At 37.1% G+C, this 22580-nt stretch overlaps 1 protein-coding gene across 4 annotated transcripts in view; it reads left to right on the top strand.

Moving 5' to 3' along the window:
* LOC113661992 (NACHT, LRR and PYD domains-containing protein 14-like) overlaps positions 1–22580 on the top strand; it is a 64182-nt gene that overhangs the window by 21610 nt on the left and 19992 nt on the right. The window contains exons 1-9 of one of the 4 annotated variants that reach the window (XM_047809891.1): positions 4329–4392; positions 4565–4686; positions 8249–8365; positions 8813–8876; positions 9442–9646; positions 9935–11705; positions 15994–16167; positions 16545–16718; positions 16973–17149. In XM_047809891.1, the coding sequence (XP_047665847.1) occupies positions 4646–4686; positions 8249–8365; positions 8813–8876; positions 9442–9646; positions 9935–11705; positions 15994–16167; positions 16545–16718; positions 16973–17149 (2723 nt within the window). In that variant the 5' untranslated portion in view covers positions 4329–4392; positions 4565–4645. Of the gene's footprint in view, positions 1–4328; positions 4393–4545; positions 4687–8248; positions 8366–8812; positions 8877–9441; positions 9647–9934; positions 11706–15993; positions 16168–16544; positions 16719–16972; positions 17150–22580 lie in introns of those variants that run through there. The other 3 variants (XM_047809893.1, XM_047809892.1, XM_047809894.1) reach the window with 3 other exon arrangements.

The following is a 22580-nucleotide window of genomic DNA, read 5'->3' as shown; positions in this document are numbered from 1 at the left end:
ACGAGATTCGAATCTCTCTGTTAAAGATATCAAGGCCTGCAAAGTTATTGTGCAAAATATCTATGGATAGTGTTTCAACAGCAAATAAAAATAAAATGGGGCTCAAAGGGCAACCTTGACGTATTCCGCGAGGGACAGGAAACCTTGATGATGTATGCAAATTTAAAATTATACAACTATCTATTTCTTTGTACAGTATTTGAACAATATTTATGAGTTTAGAAGGAAATCCAAAAGCCCCTAAAGAGTCTATAAGGAATTGATGCTTTACAATATCGAAGGCCTTATAAAAACCGAGGAATAAGATAATTGCATCAGACTTGATTTCATCTCTGTAATCAATAAGATCCAGAACAAGTCGAGTATTACAACTAATATGACGACCTTTCACAAATCGTGTCTGTGTTTCATTAATGATATAATGTAAATGCTGTTTTAATCTCTTGGCAAATATGGATGCAATTAATTTATAGTCAAAATTAAGAAGAGTGATAGGGCGCCAGTTATCAATTATAGTTACATCTTTATCTGGTTTGGGAATGAGAGATATCACCCCTTGTTTCATAGTAGGAGTCATTGTACCATTTTTTATACATTCTTGAAGCATTAAGAAGAAAGGTTGTTCTAAAATCTCCCAAAACTGTATGAAGAATTCTAAAGTAAGGCCATTGGAGCCAGGCGACTTCCACTTTTTCATTGATTTCATTGCATCTCTCATTTCATTTAAGGAAACAGTAGTCTCACATGACAACTTAAATTCATCACTTATTTGAGGTATATAGTTCTTAATCTGTTGTAGGTATGACATACTTTGGTTTGCCTGTAAATCAGGGGAGTGCAGATTCCTATAAAAATTACTAACAAATTACCGGATTGTTGATTTTTTTATGCAGAGATGCTTTTCCTTTTAAAATTCCTTTTCTCGAGTGAGAAGAAGCTCGTATTTTTTTCTCCTTCCTCAAGCCATCTCGCTCTACATCTAACGAAGGCACCCTTAACTATTTCTAAATATATATTGTCTAATTCCAATTGCAAAGTTTTTAACTGACTAATTTCTGTAACAGAGAGATTCTCTTTTTTGATTAAGGTATTTATTTTAATTAGCAAGTCCGCTTCTCTATCAGCATGAACCACTTTTAAGGTTTTATATCTATTTATTGCTGGTAATCTTGCTTTATATATAAAATATTCCCAGGGTTAGGGTTAGGGTTAGCAGATTATCCCTTTTAGCAGATTATTATTCAATTTCCAGTAACCACGTACAGTACTCTCCCTGTGTTTAGTCTGCAAAATCAGCTTAATTACTAAGTGGTCAGAAAATGGAGCATATTGTTGACTGACATCAGACACATATTGCAGTAAATGTTGAGAAATAAAAAAAAAGTCTGTTCTAGATTTAGAAGACAACAAATTATTACTCCAAGTATATTCAGTTACATCAGGGTGATAATAGTGCCATGCATCTGCAATATGAATATAATCACACAGAGTACAGATAATATTATTAGTGAGGCTCATCTTAGGAGGAAATCTGTCAACTGAATTATCTAATACATCATTAAAATCTCCAGAAATAATAATAAAAGCTTGTTTATATTTATTTTTCAAAGCTTCAATATTCCTCTGTAATAAGAAAATAAGAGACTTGTTGGCAGATTTTAAGTTGTGGCCATATATATTACATATTATAAAAGTAATATTATCAAGTTTAGTGACCAGAATAACCCATCTTCCTTCCATAGAAATCAACGATTCAACAATATCTTCTTTAAATTTGTTAATCAAAGTGAGAACCCCTGTAGAGTGGTTAGATCCGTGACTAAAGTAGGCCTTGTCACCCCACTGTGATTTCCAAAAGCGAACATCACCCTCACAGGAATGAGTTTCTTAAACAGTATTAAGTCAGCATTCATTCTTCTACAGTATAAGAATAAGGCTTTTCTTTTAGTGAGATCTCTCAAGCCACGAGTGTTTAACGATAAAATACTCAAAGAGTTAAACTCCAAGTCTTGCATAAGAGAAAGAAAAAAGAAAAAAGAGAGAAAGAAAAAAAACAGTAAAGAGTAACTTGACTAAGAACACAAGAACACAAAAAGGTTTTAAAACTTACCGCTGTAAAACTGCATTGACAAAGCGGTAGTTGAAGCTAACACATACCCTATAACGTAGGCAAAAGTGCAACTGTATGAGAGAGCATAACTTATTTGTGATAAAGGAACCATAACGAAGTATAAAACTTTCACGTTGCCCCATAAATCGGTCTGCATTTAGAGATTGTTTGTCAATGCACAGTTCAGGAGCCAAGTTTGACTTCAGATGCTCCATGAAGACTGTAAATAAGATATTATCATAAAATAAAATAAGAAATTGTCCGAGCACAAATGAAACGTTCAAAAGGAATACTCTTTGAAGGTTATTTGTAAATGAAAGACTGACCAAGAGCAACTCGTGAAGAGAACACTGGGGCAGACATCAAAACGTGAAAAACTGTTCACGCACAATTCTTGAGTTAAATTCAAAATAAGTTGCTCCATGAAGGTAATCTGCGAAAATAGAACAATACGTTGTCCATCTCAAGGGCAGAGTTCGAGTTTTTTTCCAGTGACAAAAGCATGGGGACCCTTCCACGAGACCTTCTTCCCCTCCTCACGAGCCTTCTTAACCAACGGCCATAATTTGGCTCTAGCCTCAACATCTTGTTTGATCAGCGCCTCCTTGATCCGAAGCTTGTTTTCTTTTAGATAGCGCGAGTCTTTCGCAGCCCTCCATACCATGTCTCTGTAGGTACGCATGGTAAAACGCATGATGATGTTACGAGGTGCTCCGTCAGATCTCCTTAGCCCCAGACGGTGTACAACATCAACTACATGATCCAACTTGTTCTGGATACTAGAGACCATCTTCTTTAGGATGTCGATTGTCACGCCTATCGCATCTTCTCCGTCGCGCTCTGGGACCCCCTGTAGCTTGAGATTCCATCTACATGAGTACTGTTGCATTTCATCAAAGCTTTCTTTCAGACTTACATTTTCAACTCGCAATTCCTTTATCTCCTTTTCAAGTTGAACGATCTTGACAGCGTGCATCTTGATCTCTTCACTCATATGGGAGACTTTTTCAGATAGTTTGTCGAGTTTTCCGCAAGAAACGGAAACTTTTTTATCAATGGAGATCACCTTGTTGTGTGTTTCATCCACTTTAGCAGTTAGCTTCTAAATCAAGTAAATGTAGATAAGGAAACTTTGTTCATGCCTTTTGAACTCATAAGATTCTTGGATGGAATAGAGCAAACAGGCCTCGTAAGAACCTCTTCATTGGCACTGATTTCTGTCTCAAGATTAATATTAATATTCTCCATGTCGACCGACTCTGTGCAGCATTCTTCCATAAGGTGACCAGCTAGTATAGCACTTTCATGAATGGACTGATTTTTCCTTTTTTTGCCCATAATATCATGTCAAAAATTATTGCCAGGAAAATATTGAAAAAGCATATATCTTCTAAGTTGTAACTTTACATATTCAAATCTAATTTTGTTAGCTTCAAACTCCTCAAACTACGTAGACGACTCTAAAACGTGACCATTCACACCGCTGCCATCTTGGCTTCCCACCTGCGTTACATACTTCCGTTTGGGAGGAGTATAGCGCTGACATATGTGGCTTGAACAACCACATTCATTTACACCTGTCCAGTTTCATCTGAAACGCGTCCCAGACCACCTCCTGAAGGGGTTTGTACCATCGGATTTATATCCGTCTCGAAGCCGTTTCGGAGAGCATTTAGACCTGGTCTTTTTACCATCGGATAGCTATCTGATCACAGAAAACGCAGGAAGTGACCAGGTGTAAAAAAAACCTATAGCCCCCCTTTTGCCATTTTAAATAATAGCATAACTTTTGGCTTACTATGTGGTCATATATAATATAAAACTCTTCTTGTTTTAAATTCTCACTGAGGGATAAACCCCCTAAAGGTGAAATCCTAGATCCGCCCCTGAAGGCGTGTATCAGCTTGAGCAGTACACCATTTACAGCCACCATTTTCTCGAGCAGAAAACAGCAGCTGTAGAGTAAAGACTCTAAATTGTATAGGTTTATGGTAGAAATATAACTGTTGTGTTTCACATTAAGCTTACATTTGTTAATGGGAGCTAACAATGAGCAATACGTTGATAGCATTTAGTTAATGTTATTTTTCAACATTTACTAATACACTGTGTGTGTGTGTCTGTGTCTGTGTGTGTGTGTGTGTGTGTGTGTGTGTGTGTGTGTGTGTGTGTCTGCGTCTCTGCACTTCCCCCCTCTGCAGTATAAACTGTAATGAAGGTGAAAGACAGCAGCTCCATTTTGTGACGAGTGAAAACTAAAAGATTTGAGGAGTAAAAACACAGTGAGTATCTAAAGCTCTAATATATAAACACACTGAAGTGACACTAGATGCAGAAGAGTTTTGTGGCTTTGTACTGAAGCTTTAATGTACACAGATTGTTTTATAACTTTATAGCGTGACTATTACCTGTAAGTGAACTCTGTGCTGATTCAGGGTTTAATTTAACACACAGATGTTGGAGTGAAGTAAACGTGTGTCCTGCTGTAATCTGGAGAAGGAGACGTGACCTGGAGAAGGAGACGTGACCTCCAACATGAGTGTGTCTGGAAAACAGGACTTAAAAAAACACGAGAGGTGACTTACTTTTACATTCACCAGCAATAATTACACACCCAGTCTCACGGCAGTTCGTCACATCGGTTACGAAATGTAATCTATTTGATTCGTGTTTGCGGAGACGGAGCTCCGTTTTTTAACGTGTCAAAAAGTACGGACTTTCTATCTAATGTATTTCAATTCGAAGCATCTTTCGTGTCTGCACGGCGTTTTTCTTTACGCCACTCGGAAGCAATTTTGCTCATCTGCATCGGTGCAGTTCTTGTAATTGCAGTTTACTGGACCAATACACAGTTCGGTTTCTCATCCAATGTGTCTTCACTGCGTTCAACTTCAGCCCTTATCACAGTATACAAGCCTACCCTGAGCCCCCAAAATGAAAATTCTAGAATCGCCCCTGCCCACGAGTCTTATCTACTTTTACTATGTTGAAGTAGCTAAAACTACCTGATGTCCCACCGCCGATTCTCTTTTAATGATATCCCTATCTTTCTTTCAACACATAAACATGAAAGTGTGCTTGATAATTCAACAATACGATGTCATGACGGTCAGGGAATATTCTGGCAAACGGTTTCTCTATTGCGTTTCACAATCGGCATAGCAAACTGTAGCACACACCGTTTACCAACACGCGATGGGTAACTCGCAAAGCACAATGTTCCTCCTGTATACCCAGCGCCAGGGGCGGTTCTAGACCTTTTTTAGGGTGGCTCCAGCCCCCTGTGTATGATCTCAGCCACCCTAAAACTAAAAGTATCATTTTTACTTTCATAAATAAACAATAAAAATGACGTTGAAATGCAGAACATGTCGTCGATGGGAAAGAAAATGATTTATTAGTTTGAATTAACCAAGAGCGATTTTTCTTTACTTTGCTTTTACGCGCGTGCGTTGTAGTCTTTCAAAAGTGCGTCATGAGCTGTTTGCTTTATTAGAACGGAGAAGCACAGGCACGCGCAGCGTGCACGCGCAGTCAGAGCTGGAGGCGTATATTAATCGGCGGAAAACCGCAAAGACGGCGAACAAAAGCAGTGAAATTTCACTATTCTTTTTACCAGAGTTGTAGCACAAACAAAATATTAATGCATTTATACATCAACATTTATTGATTTGGTCTTTGTCTTGTGAATATTTGTTTATTAATGACTGGATTCAATGGACACACTGTTTGTAGAGAATGCACACATACATGAACTGATTTGATTCAAGACTGGCATCATTACATCATGAATAAAATTTGTGTCCACTTTTGCCATTTTAAATAATAGCATAACATTTGGCTTACTATGTAGTCATATAATATATAATATAAAACTCTTCTTGTTTTAAATTCTCACTGAGGGATAAAACCCATAAAGATGAAATCCTATAACTGCCCCTGCCCAGCGCAATATCCATAGAAAAGTACGAAGCTCCAGATGTAAGAAGCGGGGCAACAGTTACAAAATTTCAAAGTTAAGGTTCATTCAAACAGATATTAATAGACAGGTTTCAGTCAAATATTTATGGTTTATTCAGCAAAATTCAATGTTATAAACATGCATCCTCTTCTATGTTTAATATTCTCATCAAAGTGAGCATCATGAATTTAGGAATCAAAATAATAAAAGATAGGCTCCTACACCTGTCAGAGGAAATTACATTTATTTTTGTGCCCTTTTATTTATTCATTTATTTTATTATTTTACTATATTTGTGTTAGATAAATCCATTTGTGTTAAAATTGTATCACAAAAACAAGTAAATTAATGCTGAATAATAATGTCCACATTAGTGGTCACCATCACTATTTCAGAATGTGGTAGACCTTAGGTGGTCCTAAAACTGTATCAGCATGAGACCCCCGGGCAGTATGCAATGTGCATCCTATTTTGTGTCCCCTTCCACAGAAAATGAATGACACAAAACAATTTCATATTTACAAACCATACATATGAAATAATACAAAAGAATGATTTGATAAGTTATGTTGGTTGTTAGTCTTTTTTCTCGGATGATTACATTCTATAAATTCTATAGGCATAGTTCATAAAATGTCAAAAGATGTGCCATCTGGCAACTCCGCATGAGTTAACTTGGTTAAAATCCACATTAATGGACTTTTATTTCATAAAATGATATTTAATTTTATTACAAAATAGAGGTTATGCTTTGGTGGGGTTGTTGCCACTGTCGTGCCACTGGATTTGAACACTTCGCAAACCGGACTGGCTCCGTCTCCATAGCAACGGATACTGAAGCTCACGGGTATGAGTGTTCAAATTTGATCATTACATTCAAGTAACATTACCTGGGAAGTGGTTTGAGCACAATGAAGGAGAATTTGCGGACTCAGAAATCAGGAGAATCAAATAAAATGCATGTTCATGACATCGTATTGTTGAATTATCAAGCACACTTTCATGTTTATGTGTTGAAAGAAAGATGAGGATGTCATTAAAAGAGAATTGGCAGTGGGTCATCAGGTAGTTTTAGCTACTTCAACATAGTAAAAGTAGATAAGACTTATGGGTAATGTAGTATTTAGTTTACTTTCTGATTTAACACACCAAATAGATGGAAAAATGGCTTTTCTCAGAAAAGAAACCATAGCACAATGGTTAGTACCCTACAGAATATAAAGCAATAAAAACAAGGATAAAATCTCTTGGTTAAATGTTGAGTAATGTAGTGCTTAAAGTTTAAAAATGAATAACAAATGAGCAAAATTGCTTCTGAGTAGCGGAAAGAAAAATGCTGTGCAGACACAAAAGATGCTTCCTATTGAAATCCATTAGATCAAAAGTGACACGTTTGACACATTAAAAAAGGGAGCTCCGTCTCCACGAACACAAATCAAATAGAGTACATTTCGTAACCGATGTGACGAACTGCCATTAGACTGGGTTGTAAATACTGGGTTGTGTTTAATGATGAACACATTGTTTAACAGTGCTGAGACAGCAGAGTATTAATTATTGCTGAAATTTCTGCTTAAAGTTTAAAAATGAATAACAAATGAGCAACATTGCTTCCGAGAGGCGGAAAGAAAAATGTGGTGCAGACACGAAAGATGCTTCCTATTGAAATACATTAGATCGAAAGTCCGTGCTTTTTGACACGTTAAAAATGAACTGTGTGATGAACTGCAGTGAGACTGGGTTGTAAATACACACCATCTCATGGGAACACATCTGTATCTCTAAACACTCACTAGTTAACACAGGAACTCAACTTTGCTTTAAGGTGTTTAATAGCAGTGAATATATCACTGATCTGATCTAAGAACAGTTTAGACAAATCATTCACTGAGAGAAGAGTAAAAAGGACGGTGTAATGTGGAGCATAAGAGCAGTATAGCTTTGTGTCAGTGAACTCTACAGGCTTTAAGACCCAGCTGAGTCAGTTAGCTGTGACTGGGACTCCTGATATCAGAGTAATTCCTGACTTATGAAGCCTGTCTCCTGTTTGAATAAGTGTACAGACTGGATCTGAATTAAAAAGATGGAATTATTGGTGTTTAATGATGAACACGTTGTTTAACAGTGCTGAGACAGCAGAGTATTAATTATTGCTGATATTTCTGTTGTAATTCTAGAATGATGAAGAGAAAGAGATCAGACTCACCAGAACCCAGCTGTGTGTCCATGAAGAGTGACCGGTCAATGGGTCCTCTATATAACTTCAGAGACGGAGACAGTTCTACTGATGTGAGGTCAGTATAGTGAGGTGTTTTACAGCAGTATTCCACCTGATCAAACTCACTCGTCTCATTATGAAGCCCTTCATGAGCTTTATCAGGTGTTGAAGCAGTAAAACACTAAACTGTGCAGTGCTGCAGCTCTCGGACTGGCAGTGAGGAAAAGTGCTTTAAGAGTTCAGTTCAGTCTGCAGTCCCTGAGCTGGAGGGTCTGTGGTGCTACAGAAGAACATTTACACCTGGGACATTAATGACAATATAAAAATTTTATTCATTTATTCAAACATTTGTATCTAAACATGTTGGTGTCAGTTAGGAAATCCTGAAATCAGTGTATTGTGTTAAGAGGATAGTGTTAAATATCTGTGTCTGTATTTATTAGTGTGTGATTTGTGCAGCTATGAATACATCCATATACGTCCAATACGTCCATATCACATGATGTGTTTTGTTTGTTCACAGACCACAAAAGAAGAAATCAAAGAAATCAAACCTCAGCAAAAATCATCTGGACTCCATGTTCAAGGTGTGTGTGTGTGTGTGTGTGTGTGTGTGTGTGTGTGTGTGTGTGTGTGTGTGTGTGTGTGTGTGTGTGCGTGTGTGTGTGCGTGCGTGCGTGCGTGCGTGCGTGCGTGCGTGCGTGCGTGCGTGCGTGCGTGCGTGTGTGCGTGCGTGTGTGCGTGTGTGTGTGCGTGCGTGTGTGCGTGCGTGCGTGCGTGCGTGTGTGCGTGCGTGTGTGCGTGCGTGTGTGCGTGCGTGTGTGCGTGCGTGTGTGCGTGCGTGTGTGCGTGTGTGTGTGCGTGTGTGTGTGCGTGCGTGTGTGCGTGTGTGTGCGTGCGTGCGTGCGTGCGTGCGTGTGTGTGTCTGTGTGTGTGTGTGTGTTGGTGTGTAATGTGTGTTGTGATCCTTGTAATGTCTTGATGTGCAGGAGCATTATGGGTAATCAGTTTTATGAGTAATCAGAATTTCAGTTCTAATTTTTAAATGTAATAATATTAAAAAGAGATTTCTACTTTTTTTTTTATAAATTAAAAGCATCTCTCACTGTAACATGATAATATTTAGATCTGTTCCTGTGTGTTTCTAACCAGGAGCTGGAACACAAAGTCATCACTCTGATAAAGAATGAGCTGAAGAGGTTTAGGAAGCTCCTGAGTCCAGATTACCCAGCATGCACTGAGAGGGAGGTGGAGGATGAGGAGGATCTGCACAGTGTCAGAGAGGGAGCGCTGAAGATCACACTACACGTCCTGAAGAACATGAACCACACAGATCTCGCTAACACACTGCACAACAGTAAGAGCTCTGAGTCATGACTTTATTCCATCAGCTTCACTTTAGAGAGAGGAAATAGTTTTAGATATGAACACTTTTAGTTTTAAATGTAATTTTAGTATCATGTAAATCTGCTGCTTTTCTGTTCTGTTCATGGTCCAGCTTGTGGTTACTCTGTACAATGGTCCTGATCCTTCAGTAATATTTAGTACATCGATCAGGAACGAACAGCAGGAACTGAAATAAATGTACATTTTATATTGAGCTCAGTGATTTTACATTAAAACATGTTATTACTTTGTTTATTAGAACTCAACTCTGTGTCTCAGCCAACGTTTAAGTCCAAGCTGAGAGAGAAGTGTGAAAGAATTAATGAAGGCATCTCACAGCCTGGAAGCTCAACACTTCTGAATGAGATCTACACTGAGCTCTACATCACAGAGGGTTGGAGTGGAGACATCAATAATGAACATGAGGTGAGACAGATTGAGACAGCGTCCAGGAGACCAGCAACACAGGAGAAACCCATCAAATGTAATGATCTCTTTAAAGACAAGTCCATCAGAACTGTGCTGACTAAAGGAGTTGCTGGAATTGGAAAAACCGTCTCTGTACAGAAGTTCATTCTGGACTGGTCTGAAGGAAAAGCGAATCAGGACGTCACCTTCATGTTTCCACTTCCCTTTAGAGAGCTGAATCTGATGAAGCAGCAAAATCTCAGTCTCATGAATCTTCTTCAGCATTTTTTACCAGAAAAAAGAAAATTAGAATCAATAAACTGTCACTCCTACAAAGTGGTGTTGATCTTTGATGGTCTGGATGAGTGTCGACTTCCTCTAAATTTCCAGAAGAATGAGAGATTGTGTGATGTGACAGCGTCAGCCTCAGTGGATGTGCTGCTGACGAACCTCATCAAGGGGAATCTGCTTCCCTCTGCTCTCCTCTGGATAACCACAAGACCAGGAGCAGCCAATCAGATCCCTCCTGAGTGTGTAGACCAGGTAACAGAGATACGAGGCTTCAGTGATCCTCAGAAAGAGGAGTACTTCAGGAAGAGGATCAGTGATCAGAGCCTGGCCACTAAAATCATCACACACCTGAAGTCTTCAAGAAGCCTCTACATCATGTGCCACATCCCAGTCTTCTGCTGGATCTCAGCCACTGTTCTAGAGAGAATGTTGGGTGAAGCAGAGGGTGGAGAGAACCCCAAGACTCTGACTCAAATGTTCACACACTTCCTGATCTTTCAGATCAAACACAAGGACCAAAAGTACCATCAGAAATGTGACCCTGATCCTCAGCAGACCAGAGAGAGTATCATGGCACTGGGAAAACTGGCTTTCCACCAGCTGGAGAAAGGAAACCTGATCTTCTATGAGGAAGACCTGAGAGAGTGTGGCATTGATGTCAGAGAAGTGTCAGTGTACTCAGGAGTGTGTACCCAGATCTTCAGAGAGGAGTTTGGTCTTCACCTGGAGAAGGTGTTCAGCTTCGTACATCTGAGTGTTCAGGAGTTTCTGGCTGCTTTATACATGTTTCTCTCCTTCATCAGCAGAAATGTAACAGAACATCAAACCTCTGATCTGTCTGATCTTTTCAGGAAGTCAAACATGTCTGATCTCCTCAGGAGTTCAGTAGACAAGGCCTTACAGAGTGAGAATGGACACCTGGACCTGTTCCTCCGCTTCCTTCTGGGTCTCTCATTGGAGTCCAATCAGACGCTCTTACGAGGCTTAATGCCACAGACAGGAAGCAGATCTCACAGCAAACAGGAAACAGTGGAGTACATCAAGGAGAAGATCAGGGAGAATCCATCTCCAGAGAAATCCATCAATCTGTTCCACTGTCTGAATGAACTGAATGATCATTCACTAGTGCAGGAAGTACAAACTTACCTGAACAGAGGAGTTTACAGTCGTCTCATTGGAAATAGAATCTCTCCAGCTCAGTGGTCAGCTCTGGTGTTTGTGTTACTAAGCTCAGAACAGGAGCTGGATGAGTTTTATTTGTATAAATATGATCCATCAGATGAAGGTCTCCTGATGCTGCTGCCAGTGGTCAAAGCCTCCAGAAAAGCTGAGTGAGTATTTTTATTTATAAATGTATTACTGCATGGTTTATTATTTTAATGTAACACTGAACTGCACTGTTTGGATTAATGTGTGTTAATAGTTCCTCTAATCATCTTTACACAAACCTCTGGTTTTTGGGTCATGATTGTTGTTAATCTGTTGTAGTTGAATAATAGACACAGTTTTTTGTCTGGTTCACTGCATCAGAAGATGGTGGATGTGGTAAAAACAGACGGTGAACACAAAGACGGTTGCACGTGACGGTCGGTCAGGTTTATCACCGTTACTGTTGAAGAGACGTCAGGTTTCGTTCTTTGGAACCTTTCTGTGGATTTTGGAGATTTTAAGCTGTTAAGTGTATTTGTATTTATAAGCAGCTGTAGTGAATCTATATTTTTGTTGTACAACGTTAATAACAGACTGGTTTTGTTCTCTGTTCATCATTAAGTACTGATAAAATATTACACATTGGGCTAAAGGTTTACAGACTCTGAGGTCTGATATCACTTGAGCTCTTATTGGACTGGGAACAAAATAATGAATTGTACCATACTGGAAAGAGTGGATTTTCTTTATTGTATTGAATTTCATCTCGTGGAAGGTGGAAGGTGTATTGTGATCGTATCTGACACATTATTTTTTATTAATACTGGGGCTAAAGTGTGTTCCATAAGAGAAGACAATAATGACAGTTAAATTGAAGTTAAATGATGTGTTGTGATTCTGGCAGCTACCTTGGAGTCGGACGTCTCACTTACCTTGCTAGGTTTGGGGAGGTTGTGCTGTTCAAAGCTAGTTCCACACTGTGTATTATACAATATACACTATACTCTTCAGGAAGTACCAGGTCACTTATAGCCACCTGAAGCCCACCTACACAAATCCTTTAGTGTAACACACAGTAGTGTTGTGTTAGATTTGTACCTACAAGGTGGGTTAGATTTCCTACGAATGTGTCTGTGGGCACTTGACAAATAGAGGTGAAACAGTATTTTTTTTTCCTATGTGACAATTTTCAAACAAAATATATGAAATTATAATGTTCAAAGGCTGAAGTTGGTGTCACTGTTACTGTTTTATAGAATTTCCCCTTCTTTATGCTATTTTCTAAGCCTTTTTCACAGCAACAGACATAAAATGTCCTGCAGTGTGACACCACAGTACAGTAAAGAGAAAATACTGTATACAAATATTACTGATTTCAACTGCAAATCACATATGTTAACGTTTAAGCCTTTTCTAAAAATCATCGACATTCAACATAGTTATTTTTCACACTGTTTTTCAGTTCCACTCCTTACTTGCACCTTCTTTTCTCATTCACTCGCATAGAAATATTTCATAAAACGAGAGTCTTACTGCACTGTTTTTTTTTTTTTTTGTGATAGTAGCTTTAAAAGCTACATCATGATAAAAGTCGAATTAACTTAATTAAGAGCCATTCAGTTGCATTTAAAGTGATGTCACACCACAGGACATGTTACCGGCCCCAGACCTAGGGGATATCTGTGCCGGCAGCAAATGATACACAGGTGGATCACTGTGGATCAGAGAATAAACTGACAGAAACACGAGAGAACAAAAGTTAGATGCGCTCCAAGCGGCAGTCAGTTTATTACTGTGCGCGTTAAACAGGGGGAAGTAGCTCTCTCACGTGTTTCATGCGCACCCAATGTACCCTCTAGTGTTGTGGCGGCGTAATGGCAGATGTTTTTCTGAAAAGCTCTAATTTTGTATTGTAATTAAAAAAATTAAACATGAGAAAATATATTCACGTATTAATGGGGGGTAATCAAACTTACAAATTACATTTTTTGACCCATTACAGACACAATGAGGCACAGTTCACACATAAGTGGCTATTCTTTAGTGGCTATTGTTTATTAACAAAAAAATTTAAAATAAACTGTCATTAACAGGACATAAAGCAAGTTGAATTGTTGAACTTATCATAAACTGATAATATCATAAAGACTTTTTATCTTTTCATTTTTATCTTATGAGTTATTCTTTCTCAAGAAATCTTATTAAAAGCATGTTTAACATGAAGTTGAACAAAGAATGCAGTGAATAACACATGAACAGTGTACTGAAGAGGTTGACTTTTTGGATGTGGCACTTTTATCATATGAGACAATTCACTTAAATTTTTATCTAACATTCATCAATCTATCTCCTTAAAAATAAACACTAAAACTATAGTGCACCGGGCTGTTGCAAAAGTAAACATTTTGGAGGTTTTACTTTTATCAAATAGACTAGGATCTATGACCTTAAACACGATTTCTAAGAACTGTCAATGAATTAAAGTCATGAACAAGACATTTAAAAGATAATTTCATGTTGTAGAAATTATTTGGCAACACAGAGTTGTAGGCTGAACATGAGCCAGTCCAGGTTGGCTAATTATGCGGACTCCGGCTCCGATATCACCCCCAATTCACTCCTAGAGTAGAAAATGCAATCTTCTTTCTCAGGCCATTGAAAAGCACTCTTATCTCCATGTTGTGCCATAAAATTAACTTGTATTTCTTCTCCCCGAATTTCCACGATTTGGCCAACATATCATTTATCATCATATTTCACAATGATGAATCTTCCTACCTCCAACACCTCTTGGTCAATTTCCTCTTATTGTTCATCTCTATCCATTGAAGGAAGAGAAGAGTTCACCTCATGAATTGGTCTGTCAGGTGTCATTGTGACTTGTGTTATCCTGAAGCACCCACACACATGGATAGTTGTAGAAGCAACTCTGTCCTATGAAACACCTTGCCCTGGTGTTGTCGAATAGATCTGGTGTGTGCTTAATATGCCTTTTACAGCTGGCAGCCCAGATGGAAGTAGCTTATCAAATTCTTCTATGTTCTTTTCTTCTATCCATTTTACTTGCATTTTCATTCCCTCTTTCCTGGACAGCAAGTCATAACTTCCTAACGCCGCCTGAACTTCGATGTCACGCCGCAGAAAGGCATTTATGTTACAAAATTTAGCTTGTTGTAAATATTCCTGTATATTGTTTTTGTATGTAAAAAACTTATTTTATTAAGTTAATATTTGTAAAATAATGCCAAAGCTCTTATGAATTATTCCAAATGTTGCTGGTTTATTTTATAGCTGTTTATATTTAATGTCTCATTTATGTTACAGTCACACCGCAGGACATTTGGCATAAAAGCCTTTAAATAAACAGGAACAAAAAATATTTTTTCATCCAAAAGTAAAACTACAACATAAAATACAGTAATTTGCTTCATTTACATATGATTGTTGTAAGAAAAAACACATTTTAGTGAGTACTTAGACTATGTTACATTAAAATCACGTCACGTCAACCGCCCCTGTATGTTGATCCATCTAAAGCTAATACCTGTGTATATACAGTGTCACTCATTTAAAAGTAAGAAGTTTGACTTTGTTTATATCTGATACTGTGTGCAGTCGTACTGATGTGACCTTTCTTTCCCCACAGAGTAAATGGGATCATGTCTTTCACTTCTCAGTTGTGGAGGCATGAAAGATATGATCCCATTTACTCTGTGGAGAAAGAAGGGTTCACTAAGTTGTGTTGAAATAGTAACAGTGACATCTGTAGTAAACAGTACAATGTTCTTTCTAATATCCTTTATTTACATTGTTTATGATAGACGAGAGATTTTTACACATCTATATTTCCTAAAAAATGTAAATCATAATTAAGAATGTTTATATAATCTTTCTCTTTCGTTTGGATGTGTTTGGATGTAAGTGAACACTCCACCTGTACTCAGGTCCACACCAAACACCTGAACCAGTGTGTGTGTAAAATCAGAGGTCTGGATGTGACAGATTTGTACCTGTACGAGCACAGAGAACAACACACACCAACTGTTTTAGGGTCTCTGTGAAATCCAACATATAACTGAGTGTAAAGTACGACTAGTATTGTCATGTTATTAACTGGTAGTGTACAGCTGTGTAATTCTTTATGTTCTGTAATAAAATGCACTGTATCTGCAGTGTTGGGTGTAGAAACTTGAACACAGATGAGAGTGTAGTGTTTGTAGGCTGCTCGCTCTCACATGTGTGTGTTATGTACATGACCTAATGGTCTTATAATAAATTGTAGCTGAGAGATTGTGGAGTGCAGAAAGACGTCCCTGCTCCTGTAAATGTCCTGATGTGGTGTCCTGTCCTCTGATTTGTGTGTGACACAAACACACTGACATTTCTGTTACATCTTCAACTTTAGCTGGATTATGGCTGTGTTTGTGTGTTTGAGATCAGTGTTCTGATATTTCATCATTTCTCTTCCAGTCTAATTGGGTGTAATCTGACAGAGGAAAGCTGTAGAGTTCTGTCCTCAGTTCTCAGCTCAAAATCCTCCAGTCTGAGAATTCTGGACCTGACTAACAATAAACTGCAGGATTCAGGAGTGAAGCTGCTCTGTGATGGACTGAAGGATCAAAACTGTAGACTGCAGATACTGAGGTATACAGACACACACACACACACACCTTTAAATTTTGAGGAATTATTCTAATCATCATATCTTTATTTCTATAGAAGCTTTTAAACAGAAATCTTTACAATAGCCTATATATACACTGCTCAAAAAAATAAATAAAGGGAACACTTAAAGGCAGGGTCTCCGATTTTTGAGAAATGTGATGTGGTGAGAAATCACAGGATCCTTTTCTCTATGATGTGCATTCTTACTTGTCACATCTGTACACAGATGTTCATGTTATATTTTTATCTTGACATTAGAACCTTGTGTTCAGGTGGGCACTTTATTTCTCACTGATGGAAACACCTCAATTCACTATCAGAGAAATAAATAAAACACTTCATCATTTCTCTTCCAGTCTGTGGGAGTGTAATCTGACAGAGGAAAGCTGTAGAGTTCTGTCCTCAGTTCTCAGGTCAAACTCCTGCAGTCTGAGAAAACTGGACCTGAGTTACAATAAACTGCAGGATTCAGGAGTGAAGCTGCTCTGTGATGGACTGAAGGATCCACACTGTAAACTGGAGATACTTGGGTACACACACACACACAGACATACACACACAAACACAGACTCACACACACACACTCACACACACCCAGTTTTAATAAACACTACAACATCCAGTTCTCCTCTGTGATAACTGTAATTGTAGTGATCTGATATATTGTCATTGTTGTGTGTGTGAGATGGAGAGTAAATGTACTGTATATAAAGATGTTGTGTAGTTCATGTTTTCAATACTAAAACTGAGTGTGTTAAGTGTGAGAAGGTTTTCTTTCTTTCAGGATGGAGAGCTGCAGTATTACATATGAAGGTTGTGCTGCTCTGGCTTCAGCTCTGAGGTCAAACTCCTCATCACACCTGAGAGTACTGGATCTAAAAGATAATAATCCAGGAGAATCAGGAGCGAAGCTGCTCTCTGATCTACTGAAGGATCCACACTGTAAACTGGAGACACTACAGTGAGTTACTGACTTACGGTCTCTTTACTGTATGATATTGTGTAATATTCACTGTGTGCTGTAAAATGTCACATCTAATGTGTTTATTTATGCTTCTGTTGTTCATAAGCAATGTGTTTGTAATTCGATCCTTTTGTGTTTTTCAGCATTTAGCATAAGAAACTCCCCAGGCCTGGTGTATGACAGGAGTCTCTCCTCAGACGTTTTTTCCAGGATAAAGCAGTTATGGTGGTAAAGCGTTAGAACATGTCCCACATTTCCAGCAGTTTGGGAGCCGAATCATTCATATTCAGATGTAGAAGATCCAGAACAATAACTGAAAGAGATCAGTGTCACTGTTTCCCAAATGTTTTTGTCACGGCACAGTTTTGATTTATAAAACATCCCACAGCAGACGGCAAATCACTAAGCGTTAAAATTAATTGTACAAACACGCTTCACTGCTTCATTAAAAGTGGACATAATCCTACATTAAAATGACATTTAATGTGAAATTTGAGCTTAAGTCAGGTAGGAATAAGTTAGTTACACGCTGTTTCTGCTGATAAAACAACAAATTTAGGCTACATATCATTGCTGTCGGGTGGAAACCTCGTATTTTTTAAATAATTATGTGTCATCAAAATTGGTATCATGGCTTTATATATGGTCAGACAAGTGCGTCATTATATTAACATTACAGGATATAAAGTTTATTGTAATCGCTGTTTTTGTTGTTGAATACATGTGGACAATATGTCATGATTTAAAAGGTAAAACAGTACTTAAAACAGTATTGGCTAGTACAACTACACAGCAAATATCTGACAAAGACTCTTTAAATAAAAAACATTAGCCTTTATCAGTGTTGTAATGTAACGGAGTACAAATACTTCGTTACTGTACTTAAGTAGAAATTTCACATATCTGTACTTTACTTTGCTATTTAAATTTGCCACCTTTCACTTTTACTCGACTACATTTCCTAGATAAAAATGTATACTTTTATACTAAGCATCTTCGTTACTTGTTACTACAAAATAAAATCAGAAGGAATGTGTGTGACTGCAATAAGGGAGGTTTGGTGAATCACTGCACCTAGATTACATTACACTCCGCACGCTCTACGGAGAAGCACAGGCACGCGCAGCGTGCACGCGCAGTCGGAGCTGGAGGCATTTATCTATAAACGTTAATCGCAAAGACGGCAACTAACAGAAGTGAAATGTCACTATTCTTATTACCAGAGTTGTAGCAAAAACAAAATATTAATACAAACAATCCATTCAATACTAAATAAAAATAACATTTATTGATTTGGTCTTTGTCTTGTGAATATTTTTTTTTTATTAATGACGTCATTCATCGGACACACTGTTTGTAGAGAACGCACACACACATGAACTGATCTCATTCAAAACTGGCATCATTACATCATGCATAAAATTTTGGTGTCCACTTTTGCCATTTAATAATACCATAACTTTTGGCTTACTATGTAGTCATATAATATATAATATAAAACTCTTCTTGTTTTAAATTCTCACTGAGAGCTAAAACCCTCTAAAGATGAAACCCTATAACTGCCCCTGCCCAGCGCAATATCCATAGAAAGGAATTAAAAGTACGAAGCTCCAGATGTAAGAAGCGGGGCAACAGTTACAAAATTTCAAAGTTCAAGTTCATGCAAACAGATATTAATAGACAGGTTTCAGTCAAATATTTATAGTTTATTTAGCAAAATTCAGTTATAAACATACATCCTCTTCTATGTTTAATATTCTCATCAAAGTGAGCATCATGAATTTAGGAATCAAAATAATAAAAGCTACTACACCTGTCTGAGGAAATTACATTTATTTTTGTGCCCTTTTATTTATTCATTTGCTCTTATGCCTACCGAAAATCACTGAAATTTTACTTTTACTTCAAATACTTAAGTACATTAAATATCAGAAAATGACTTTTGATACTTAAGTACAGTAAATATCAGATACTTTAAGACTTTTACTTGAGTAATATTCTAAAAGGTACCTTTTACATCTACCGAAGTCTTTTTCTAGTACGATATTTGTACTTTTACTCAAGTATTGCTTTCTAGTACTTTATACAACACTGGCCTTTATAGACAGTGTTTTATGAGTAAAAACGACGTAACGTTACTTATTCAAACATTTAACCTACATTTGCATTGCAGACAAACAGAGATCTCCAAACTGCATGCAGCACTTTATTCCGATAGAGGCGGGGCAGAGTTATGAGGTTTGACTGACAGTTTGAGGAGCCAATGTAGTTCCAAGGTTTAGTCATAAGCTCTCATAAACACTTTTCATTGCTTAAATGTTTGTAAAAACCCACAAAGGATTCAGGATAAGGATGACCGTTTTATAAATCATTTTTTGTAGACTTTAATTTATTTATTTTTTGCATTTAATGTTTCAATATATTTATATAATTAAGAAATAACTGGAAGTGTAATTGTAGTATCTTGAGATACCGACCAGTAAATACTCAGAGAAATCATTCTTGATGGTCGCTTTATTTAGGACACATCACAGGCTTTTAACAGTGCCAAGACATTACGCACAGACATAAATAGACCTCACCATACAACATTCCCCCCACACTGAAGTCAAACACTTTCTTCTTCAAAAGTAAGCAGTACATTTTTCAACTAATACACTGTAAATGCACTTAATGTATTCAAGAACATACCTTTTACAAATGTCCAACGAAAATTATTTGTTCAAAATCTGTATCTTTAAAACTGCTTTCTGTTTTCTTATTATTAAAAGCAGACTGTAAAATTCAAAAAATTAAAAGCATTGCCTATAAATTAAATTAGGTGGGTGAAAAGTCTCTCTTGCAATCTGTGCCTCCTTTAAATTGTGAAAAAATAAAGCATTTATTTAAAACGAGATCGATAATGAAAAAAGTGTAACATGGTCAGTCCTGGAACAAATGTGCTGTAACAAGCCAACAGTGTAACATCATTGAGGAAACATAAGTACCACCTCTTGAACATTACTTCGAGTAAATACTTACAAAAGAAGTTTATTTTTCAGGACATGGACCTTGTTTGACAGATTGTTGGCATTTAGCTCCATAAAAAGCTTTTAAAATGTTTCAAATGTGTATCTGAAGTCTTGTGTATAGGCCAAGTTTAATGCATAAATTAGACCAAGCATCATAGAACATGCTTCGGCAACATTGTTTAGGTTTTCAAGTATTTTGATGCCTTCAACTATGATGCCAACATATTGGTAAGGGTCTGTGGCATGTGCCCCTTCAGGTTTGATGACGTAGCTTCCTAGGGTGGTGTTGCGCATCGAGGTTTGGGCTTCATCATGTTCAACATCCTAAAGAATTCAAATACAATAATATGTAATTACATAAAATCCAGGTGAAAGGGGAATTGGTATTAGTGATATGTTTAACAGGCTTAAATTACCATGTACTCCTTCACAAGGTCTGAGGGGTCTTCATTCACATAAACAACGAGGGCTTTTAGGATGCATTCACGTCTTTTTTCGATGGGGACATCCTTAAAAGTGTGACCAAAAAGCCAATAAGCAGTTAGCTTATTCACAATTGCATTTTTTTAAATTTTGTCTTTATGTTGTTCTAATTGTAGATGCATAAATCCCAACTCTGATCACATACAACATTACCACAAATGAACCAACCAAATAATCGTGAATAATTCTTAAAAATTCAAAATTACAACAACCATGTAAGTTATTATAGCTGACGTTACAGAGACTTACCTCATTAAAGACGGCTGGACATCTGTTCTTAAATTCACCAATGAAAGGCAAATCTTTGACCACTTAGTGCTAACCCTGGCCATCTGTTTACACATAAATGGGGAAAATGCTAATAATTAACAATTGAAAAAAAGGTATTTGTCTTTTTATGGAATAATTTATATTATATCAAATTGCAAAAAGTGGAAAATATCACATACGAACAAAAACAGAATGCAGAGTGACTAATAATAATAATGTGTAAAAAAAGGTAAATTACACACGTGAAATACGTCTGGAAATTATGTAAATTGTAATTCACAATTCTAATCTTTATAAATATAAATATAAATGCAAATAAGTAAATTATATTAACTGTGTCTCCGCATAAACACAAAACGAACTGCACAAAATGGCGTTAATCAGAAGAGAAAATTGAACCATTTGCGTTCTATCTGCGCATGTGTGCAATCTGCTGATCAACGTGCGGTACTACTGAAGCAACACAGCTTTATTTCATTCATTTAAAGGACAACACAGACTGGTTTTATGACCCCAATACAGTAAAACTGCACATTTTAAAGTACAAAATTTAAATTAATAGAACTATCACTTGTCTTCACATCTTGAACACTGCCCTTAAAAAGACCAAACTGCAAAATTCATGTTTTAGTACAAATATATATATATATATATATATATATATATATATATATATATATATATATATATATATATATATATATATATATTAAATGATTTATTTTGAGCAGTCAATCCATCAATGATATACAAACAAACCAGCACCACATCTTGTAACAGAGCGCGAGAAGTGTGTGTGTGTGTGTGTGTGTGTGTGTGTGTGTGTGTGTGTGTGTGTGTGTGTGTGTGTCTGCGTCTCTGCCCTTCTCCCCTCTCACCCGCTTCGAATGTTATCACACTATTGAATGGATGTTATCAGTGGTTAATGGGCCCATCGATAAACTGTAATGAAAGTGAAAGTCAGCAGCTCCATTTTGTGACGAGTGAAATAGTGATGGGAAGTCCGGTTCTTTTCCGCGAACCGCTTCTTTCGGACAGTTCGTTTTAATGGATCGGTTCGATAATCCAGTTCACCAGTTCTTTTACGTCCTGATGTAATGACGTAATTCACAATGGCGTAATGTCATAAATTATTTTATCCCGCCGCTGCCCGCAGATATTAATACAATCAATTTAACACATTTGAAAAGTTCTTTGTAATCATAACTTTAGTTGAATACGTTACTTACATTTAAGTTTTGCAACTAAAACACCCAGTACAGGCATTGATGCAGGGGCGTACAATGTTTATACTTCTCATCCAACCACAATCACATTCTCTCTATCCGGATGGCGCGATTTTTAAAAATTTATTTATTTATCTTGATGTTTTTTTTTTAATGATGACAAGCTGAAATGAAATATTAGTAACGAGGCTATTTTTAAAATGTAAGGAGTAGAAAGTTCAGATAATTGCGTAAAAATGTAAGGAGTCGAAGTAAAAAGTCTGCTAAAAAATAATTACTACATTAGTATAATTATACATTAGTATAGATACTCAAAATTTCTACTTGAGTAAAGTAATGAAGTATTTGTACTTCGTTACTTGACACCTCTGCATATCAGTTACATATACTCCGAGATATTAGTTTATTTAGAGTCGGACCGACTGTCAGACATGACCG

This window comes from Tachysurus fulvidraco, chromosome 2 (genome assembly GCF_022655615.1).
Source record: "Tachysurus fulvidraco isolate hzauxx_2018 chromosome 2, HZAU_PFXX_2.0, whole genome shotgun sequence".
Lineage (NCBI taxonomy): Eukaryota > Metazoa > Chordata > Actinopteri > Siluriformes > Bagridae > Tachysurus > Tachysurus fulvidraco.
This window is presented reverse-complemented; position numbering and strand designations above follow the sequence as displayed.